General features: G+C 45.1%; 1 protein-coding gene across 1 annotated transcript; it reads left to right on the top strand.

Moving 5' to 3' along the window:
* The first annotated feature begins 696 nt into the window (after positions 1–696).
* Positions 697–5,571, top strand: LOC124693543 (clathrin interactor EPSIN 2-like). Its single transcript, XM_047227021.1, has 13 exons — positions 697–803; positions 898–949; positions 1,074–1,153; positions 1,251–1,329; positions 1,429–1,512; positions 1,645–1,790; positions 1,895–2,194; positions 2,334–2,375; positions 2,459–2,554; positions 2,632–2,816; positions 3,024–3,223; positions 3,605–4,550; positions 4,652–5,571. The coding sequence occupies exons 1-13, from the start codon at positions 769–771 to the stop codon at positions 5,209–5,211; spliced, it is 2,805 nt and encodes a 934-aa protein (XP_047082977.1). The 5' UTR covers positions 697–768; the 3' UTR covers positions 5,212–5,571.
* Positions 5,572–9,247: the final 3,676 nt, after the last annotated feature.

Below are 9,247 nucleotides of genomic sequence, written 5' to 3'. Positions count from 1 at the left end.
GCGCACCCCGCCCGCCCCCCATTCCTCGCCTCGCCCCCGCCGCGTGCGTGGAATCCCCTTTGACTCCCGCCGTCGCCGCCCGCCTCGCCGGCGCGCGCGCCCGCGCGTCGACCGCCAGCGCAGCGGGAGCCGCCCGATCCCGCCGCGCTCGCTCGTCCTGCGCGCCTCCTCAGGTCCGTCCTCCTCTTCCCGCTGCTTTGCTTCTTCGCTTCTGACCCGCGCGATCCACGCTGCATCGCCCGGGGACGAGGAACGGCCAGATCTCCCCCCGGGGGCGCGGCATCGGAGCTTGTCGGCGCCGCCGCTAGATCTGGGCCGCGAGCTGTGCACGCGGATCTCCTATTCGGCTTTTGTTGCTGTTGGCGCCGTGCCCGCTTTTCGTGCCTCCGCTCCGTTTTGGTTGTTGGGATCGTTCGTTCGTTCCGAGCTTTGCTTTTCTGGTGTACCTCGATGCTTCGCGATGCTTCATTCCGGAATCTCCTATTCGATTTTTTGTTTTGCTGTTGGCGCCGCGCCCGCTTTTCGTGCCGGATTGCCTCCGCTCTGTTTTTGGTTGTTGGGATCGTTCGTTTCGAGCTTGCTTCTCTGGTTTACGTCGATGCTTCGCGATGCTTCATTCCGGAATCGGGGTCGAAATGTTTTGGCACGGACGACGGCAGCCTGGATCTCACCGACGGATTGCGCAGGTCTCCCGCGGCCGACGAGGAGGAGGAGGGGGAGAGCTGGGCGCGCGACGAGAAGCCAGCTAGCTAGATTCGGCGGGGCGCCATGAAGAAAGTGTTCGACCAGACGGTCCGGGACCTGTACGTCCTTCACCTTCCCATCCCCCGTGCTCAATTCCGAGGTCTCCCTCCTTAACACATAGTATTCATCTGATTCTCGTCTTCCCCGTCGCAGGAAAAGAGGGGTGAACAAGAAGGTCCTCAAGGTGCCCGGCACGGAGCAAAAGGTGAGAGATCTCATCCATACAGCTGCAAGCATGCGTTCAGCATGTTGTTGCCGAATTCGATTACTCCTGAGCTGCTATGAAGCATGATCTTAACATACGCCCGCTCTGGATGGCCTGAAAACAGATTCTCGATGCCACAAGCAACGAGCCCTGGGGCCCGCATGGATCCCTCCTGGCGGAGATCGCCCAGGCGACAAATAACTAGTAAGCTCTTCAGGGTTTTGATGGTGTTTCATCTGCGTGTCGCCGAGCGGAGTCCTGGTTTTCCTGTTTTTTACATGCGTGCTTTGTGTGTTTGCAGTCACGAGTATCAGATGATCATGAACATTGTGTGGAAGAGGGTCAGCGACACTGGCAAGAACTGGCGCCATGTTTACAAGGTATTATGGTTTTATCTGCAAATATCAGTCCAAAGAGAATTATCATGTTAATAACACGTTGGACGGACGAATCTGACGCTATCTTCTGCTGAGATGTAGGGGTTGATTGTGCTGGATTACCTCGTTGCGCATGGCACCGAGCGAGTTATTGATGACATAAGGGAGCATGCTTATCAGATTTCGGTAATGCTATTGATCCTCTTCTTTCACCATATGCTTCAGCGTAATACCTGTTTCGAGAGCCATATAAGCTTCCTGACTTAGGTTTCTGTATCGTGCTTGATTGACGCTCTAATAATATCATTGAAATTGCAGGCGCTCGCTGACTTCCAGTATATCGATTCTAGTGGGAGAGATCAGGGTAGCAATGTACGACGGAAATCCCAGAGCCTCGTTAGCTTAGTTAATGATAAGGAAAGAGTCCAGGAAGTTAGGCAGAAGGCACTTGCTACCAGAGACAAGTGAGTGCAACTTATACTATGTTTGCTTCAAATGTCTGATCGGCGCGAAGTGTTTCTTACACATGTATTATTGTGCTGATTTGCCTCCTGCTGTTCCTGTATAGGTATCGGAGTTCATTTGCCACGAGCGGAACACACAGGAGTCCAGGCGGATATGACAATGACCGCTATGAAGGTGGTAGATATGATAGCAGGAATGGCTATGGGAGGGAAAGAGATGGATATAGAGATGACGACAGATACAGTGGTGCTGGAGATACGCCCAACAGGGAAGGAGACCGTTATTCTAGGGATTCTAATGATCGCAACAGAGAGGATGAATACAGAGGAAGTAATAGCAACCCTGAATATGCGGAAGGATCAGGTCGCAGGAGCTATGGCGAGGAAGAGGCTTATTCATCCCGGTCTGTTTCATCTCTTATATTGACCTAAAAAACTCTCCCTTGCTATTTTTAGCAGGACCAGCAGCTTCATCACCGTTATTTGTGTATCCCTAAAATATAGATCCCTTTTTTTAAAAGCATATTGCTGTTTCTGTTGCAGGGGCCGTGGCAGCAATGCTGACGCGCCTACTCAGGATGAGAGGTAAGAAAGGAGTTTTGTCAAGTTCTTACTTTTTAGCTTGTCCTTCTGGACCTAGTTGTCTGAAGTTCTACCCGTTTCAACAGGCCTATAGAGCGGAAGCCTTCTAACCAGCAGATTGCTTCACCACCAACCTATGAAGATGTCACAAGAGATGCCCAGGACAATCATCATGAAGAAAGGTGATGATTCTATCTTAAATGTAAAACCCATAGATTGAATAATGACTTCTGAAACCTGTGTGATCCATCAATTTCAGAAATGGAGCGAGTGTGCCAGCTGCTGCACCAAAGTTGCCTTCTCCATCTGTTCCTATAGCAAGCTCTCCCCCAGGGCAAGTTAATGGTGTTCATGACAAGCCTGTCGAAGTTGTAGCTGCACAATCACCTGCTCATGCTGAACCTAATGGTTTTGATGAGTTTGATCCACGTGGATCAGTACCAGGTATACTTTATACTCTTTTGGCAGTCAACGTGCTCATCAATAAACCAAAGTAATGGAAAATATATGCATGCAAGTTTTTTTTTTCTTGTTTCTTTATATGCAAGAACAGCTGCATGGAGGAATTTTGACTAAACTGGCACATCTGTTAGCAGTTTCCATTTGTGGTAAAGAAATACTATTTTCCTTTGCTTATCTGTATCCTTTCAGATGCTTCACCTCCAGTGAACCCCTCGCCGGCAGTGAATAGCTTCGAGATGGATTTATTTGGGTCAGATCCTATTGGTGAGCTGGCTTTGGTTTCTGTGCCTCAGCCAACTGCCACCCCAAATGTTGAGCCACCAGCAAATTCAGGATTCGAGACAAATAGTTTCATGGGCATGCCACCAGCTTCTACTGGATTCAGTGAGGTATTGAGCTGCAAAATTTATTTTCATTTGCACATATTAGTGATCCTATTATGGGGATTGTGATGCAATTTTACAATAGACTGATTCTTAAATTTGTTTGTTACTGGCCTACTTGCTTACTATTCCATGGATCCAGCAATCTGGATAAATTAAGCACTAGTAATGTATATAGTCTTCATACACCAGTTCTGTCAAACAAAAAGTCTTCATGCATCAGGAGTGATGCTGGCTAAATTTCAGTCAGTAGAACTGTTTCAAATTAAAATGTGAAGTGTTTTCTTTTCATTGATGCAATGGCTAGTTTGTTTTCCTTCTAATATAGTCGTAGTAGCTAATGCAAGCAAACATTCAGATCTTCCTTTTCTCTTTTAAACATTGTAGGAAATTGATGCTTCGAATCCTTTCGGTGATCCAACTCCTTTCAAGGCAGTTCATGAAGAAAATCATGGAGTTCCTCAGACAAATGCGGCACCTGCTGGTTCATTCCAGGCCACTGGACCTGGTGCAGATGCAAATCCTTTCCAGCTTGCTTCAGCTGCTAGCTTTGGTTTTGAAGATACTCTTGGCGATCTAAGTTTTCCATCCAATGCTGCACCTGGACAACAGGATATTTTTGGAAGCACATCCTCCTTACCTTCCGGCGTTTCTCATGCAAACCCTTCTGTATTTCAAGCAGCAGCGCCCAATACTCATGCTGCTCCCACGTTTGCTCATCCACCAGCACATCCTGCGGCCACCAACCCATCTTCATTTTCGCAACCTGCTGCGACATCATTTGCTCCTGCACAGGCACCTCAACCTGCAGCTCCCAATCAACCATCAGACCCGTCAAACTTCTTTATGCCACCTGCTTCAGGCACTGGCCTGTCTGGGGTTCCTTCACAGAATGGAGCACCATCCTATATGCCTCAGCAGCCTTCTCATCTTGCAGCTTCACAGAATGGAGCACCATCCTATATGCCTCAGCAGCCTTCTCATCTTGCAGCTTCACAGAATGGAGCACCATCCTATATGCCTCAGCAGCCTTCTCATCTTCCAGCTTCTGTGAATCAATATCCGCCTCAGCAGAGCTTCCTCCCACCAACTGCAGCAGCAGCGCCACAGCCAACATCAATTTCCCGAGTGGCATCTCAGCCTTTTATTGCCCCAAGTTCGATGCCTTCTGGTGGCAACATTCCGTTGCAGTCAAGTTCATCAGCTCCGCCAGAAACAATCATTTCAGCCATGCAAGTTAGGCAGACTGAGCCAGTGAAGAAATTCGAGCCTAAATCTACAGTTTGGTCTGATACATTGACCCGGGGTCTTGTCGATTTTAACATTTCTGGATGTAAGTGGCCTGTCTCTGCATCCTGGCCTCTTTTTTCTGGAATGCCCATATTCTACTTCTTTTGTGGTGATCTGATTTGATTGTATTTTTTTTTGTTACAGCAAAAACCAATCCACATGCAGATATTGGAGTGGACTTTGATTCAATGAATCGAAAGGACAAAAGGTTTGAAAAGAAAATCTCTCAAGCACCTGTAGTATCTACGATCACCATGGGCAAAGCCATGGGCTCTGGCTCTGGCATAGGTCGGGCCGGTGCAAGTGCTGCTGCACCTCCTTCCAACCCAATGGGTGCTGGCAGGGGTGTTGGTGCTGGTGCTGGTTATGGTGGTGGAATGGGAATGAACCGACCAATGGGGATGGGAATGGGAATGAACCCACAGATGGGGATGGGTATGAACCAACAACAGCCCATGGGAATGGGGATGGGGATGAACCAGCATCCGATGGGGATGAACCAACAACCGATGGGGATGAACCAACAACAAATGGGAATGGGGATGGGGATGAACCAACAACCCATGGGGATGAACATGGGCATGAACCAGGGGATGGGGATGCGGCCTCCCATGGGAATGGCTCCTGGTGGAATGCCTGGCGCTGGCTACAATCAGATGGGTGCTGGATATGGCGGGCAGCAGCCGTATGGTGGGTACAGGTGAGATTACATGGTGGATTACACAGCGATGGTTTGAGGAAACAGTTTAGCAGGCATTTGTATTTTGGTCACCTGGGTTTTCCATATGTACGATTTCTTTTGTTTGGGGGGGTATAATTTTCATCACTATTCTTTCTTCTTTCTATCCATGTTGGATAATGTATCTACTGAAATGTATTTTGATATGAGAATGCTGGCTGTGCCACAACCACCCTGTTGTGTCGGATACAAAACCCACATGATATTACAAGCTTGGATGTAGTTGTATAATTCGCAATAGGCTACTCTTGTCCGTGAACGTATATTATTTGTTTCAGCGTTCTTGCTGGATAGACAATAAAAGGATGTACCATTTTGTTGGATCTGTCTTGGATTTTCGCTGCTGAAGTATATTTCCAGTACTTTGTTTTGTTTGTCACAACAGTTATAGTTTTACCAACGAGGCTTTGTAACCACAGTACACAACCCCTCAACCGTTTGCACGCAAAATTTTTTGGTGGTCTTGGTGAGTTGGATCTTCCAAAGTTTACACGTGCTCTTCGTCAAGATGGCACTGGCTTGAATGAGCCACCCTGACGCATGCATGGTTGGTACTGGAACTCCTTGCGACGAGGTTGACATAGACCCTTTTTTACAACCTCACGACCATAAATACGGAAGATGGGAGCATTGCAAAATTTTGGCAGAAGCCTTGGTTAAAGCGGAATGATATTGCCCCTTCTATGTCTTTTGGGCAGCGAGTAGGTGAGTAAAATTGACACCGCATGATGTTTAAATGTGCAACTAAAGAAATTTGTCTCACTTTGGATGTTGCTCCAAGATATCCAACTCCTTGATGCATCCCTGGCCCCATTATTTGAAACCACTCGACCTTCGACACTATTTGGCTCATCGGCCTGTTATGCATCATTCGAGGGTGTGCCAACAACATCGATGAGGCCGATTGTGTGGGACAACTGAGTCACACCACAGTGTAACTTCTTCACTTGGTTGATTTTGCAAAACGGGATCTCAACCACTGTTGTTACGTCTGTTGTTACGTCAGAAGCGTTGGCCAAATTGTGGTCTTTGTCAGATTGAAAATTGTGGTCTTTGTCAGTTTTGCAATGAAAGAAAGGGATCGATGTTCATCTTATTTTTGGCTGCCGATACTCCATTCGCATTTGGGGCATAGTTCAGCGATGGGTCGTCAACCTCTGGATCTCCATCCTCAACGTCAAAGATTGGTGGGTTATGCTTTCAAGGGGGCTCCCATTTCTCTCCTCTCTTTGTCTCTCCCCTATCCGTTGAGAGTCCACCACCACTCCCTGGCTCCTCCCCCCTCTTGTCTCCGGTGGCCTTGCCGGTCGGAGAGAGGCGGGGGAGGAGGCATGCTCCTCCTTGTTCATAGTAGCAGTAGGTTAGGTTTAGGTGTTGTTCCCTCTGTGGAGTATGGCGTTATGCCGATGGGGATTAGGTCACCGGACCTCTTGGGAGGTTCATGACGACTGACAGTGGTGGTCTTCCTGCTTATAGTGCTCCAGAGGTTGGAGCCAAAGATAGGCGGCGGGGACCTCGCGGTCTACCCTCTAAATAAGCCCGTCGTTGGTGCTGCTGGTCAGCTTCGATCTGGTGGACTTGCTCCTCTTCTTCTTCTTGGCTAGCATGGTGACGGAAGGAAGATGAAGGGAGAAACTGTTGGTGCAAGATCTAGGTGGCGCGGGAGCTGTTCGCGATCGGAACACATGGTGGCCGATGCTGCTGTCGTGATCTTCGCCCGACATGGCGGCCCTTCTACAACCTCCACTATGTTGGTTGTTTCTTCGATCCTCACCGGAGCTCGGTGCCTCTAGGAAGCCAAGTGGTTCGTCCCCGGATTCTTAGAAGTGGCCGATGGCGGGATCTCGTCGTCGGGAGAGGATTTTCGAGCATCCAACCCTCTGATTTCGGCGGCAACACCTGAAGATCGCCGACGACTAGTGGCAGAGACACATGTGTCCTTGATTGTAATTTTTTTTTTATCTCTTTTGGACATTGTGTTTTTTCGCATATTTTGAGGTTTTGTCTTCAAATAATAGGTTCTATAGGGCGAGTCTTCTAAAGGGCCTCGATGTAAATTGCATCTGCCACATGTTCATTTAATGGAGCTCCTCTGGGGTCTTCTAGACCCCTCTTCTTGTTAAAAAAAAGTATTGAATTTCACTAGGGTTAGCTATGTTACTTGTGATGTATTCTTCCACTAATAAGAAATCTTCAAAGACTAATTCAACGAGGAAAAGTTTCGTTGGGTTCAGTTGAATCCAACTCTTCTATACGAGCTCTGCCACTCGTTCCCATCACAAATATTGAAGGCACCCACAAGAGCTCGATTAGGTCGCTACTCATGCTTGTTTGTTGGAAAATTTAGAATGAGATCGAGGAACACGTGGGTCTTTAGAAGAATTTTCCCATGCTAGCGACCATCTCCACCAACATAAAAGAAAATCAACTCTGTGGAGATCCCCAAGAGAAAAGCATTTGGGAGATATAATGTTGTGAGAGTAATTTCTTTGTCTTTTTGGGCCATCTTTTTGGCCATGTGTTGTAAACTATCTTAACTTCTCGCTTAATTAATGAAAATAGGCAGAACTAATAACATCATTAATTAGTTGTAGTTTGTGATTTGTTTAGCTCGATTGTTCATTCCGATGACCACTTATGCTTTTAATATGATAAAAAACAAACATATAATAAGTGTTCAGGTTCTTATAATACATGTTGAATATTAAGAACATAGTTTGGTTGGAATAACAATATCTTAACTACTTAATGAACTGAAAATATAATAATTTATACTTGTAGATAGGAAAGACCAACTAAATGTTGATAACTTTAATTTTACTATTTTAGATACTTTTTTCTAGTATCATTACACAAATTAGAACACAACAGTGGAGAATACCATTTTTTATTTCGTTTACTTTTGTCCCATTTGAATAGTATATTCATCTATTTTGACATGGATGTCATGTATGATCTTGTTTCCACTATCCTCTACTCTTTAATCGAGTCATTCTGTGCTCTTGCTCGTAGGTATTTGTTTATTTTCCATAAAACATGACCACACAAACTTATAAGTATTCAAACCGTAAGATAGAAACATTGTATCGACACTAGACATGCGATGATATAAAGATATCCAAATGTGTCACCGTCAGCTATTGAACCTACGAGAAAATAAGAGTCTTACTAATTTGAACAAGAAAGAGCAAAGAAGAGAGGTAATGACGACAAAATCAACATGAAGATGGTTCGCACTACAATCAACTATTTAGTATAGGTAATCTTCTCTACATAAAGTGATGGAAAATCCTCACATGTAAAAATGTACGAACCTCCCTTGGGAATATGCAATATTTATTAGTCTCATGTGCTGTAGAATCCTCTAGTATATCAACACATAGTAAAATAGGAAAATATGCATATAAACATACTACAATACACTTGAGTGACACTAATTAATCCCCATAGAAATGTGGTTTTGTCATCTTCTTTTCTTGCTCTTCCTAGATCTAGAAGAAATTCATTTCGCAGAAGAATCTTATACATATGGAAAACCAAAACTGAAATACTCGCATGATTTCTATGATAAACATTGTTCCATGTTAGGACTCATCTAAGGATAAATGTTAATTAGAATCATATGTTATTTTCAAATATATGTTGTTAATGGTGCTACATACAATAAATGAATATTAGATATATTTTATGTGAATGCTGACATAAAAAAGGGAAGCCAAATATTTTCCCTTAAATAAAATCAAAAAATAAGTAAAAAAGATCAATATAAATAGGTGATACCCGTTTGTCTCTATGGTCTAGTTGAAAATTTTGTCATAATGCAGTTTAATTAACAGGAACTACAATCAATGAGTAATAGAGAAATTTGAGCTTGGTCGGAAATCTATGGTCTAGTTGAAAACCTATCATAGTGCAGTTTAATTAAGAGGAAGCCTAATCAATGAGTAATAGAGAAATTTGAGCTTGGTCGGAAAGCTGAAACGAGTCTTGAGTTTCAAAGA

The sequence above is a fragment of the Lolium rigidum genome, chromosome 2 (assembly GCF_022539505.1).
Source record: "Lolium rigidum isolate FL_2022 chromosome 2, APGP_CSIRO_Lrig_0.1, whole genome shotgun sequence".
NCBI lineage: Eukaryota > Viridiplantae > Streptophyta > Magnoliopsida > Poales > Poaceae > Lolium > Lolium rigidum.
The sequence above is the reverse complement of the archived record's forward strand: the minus strand, read 5'-3'. Positions and strand labels throughout refer to the sequence as shown.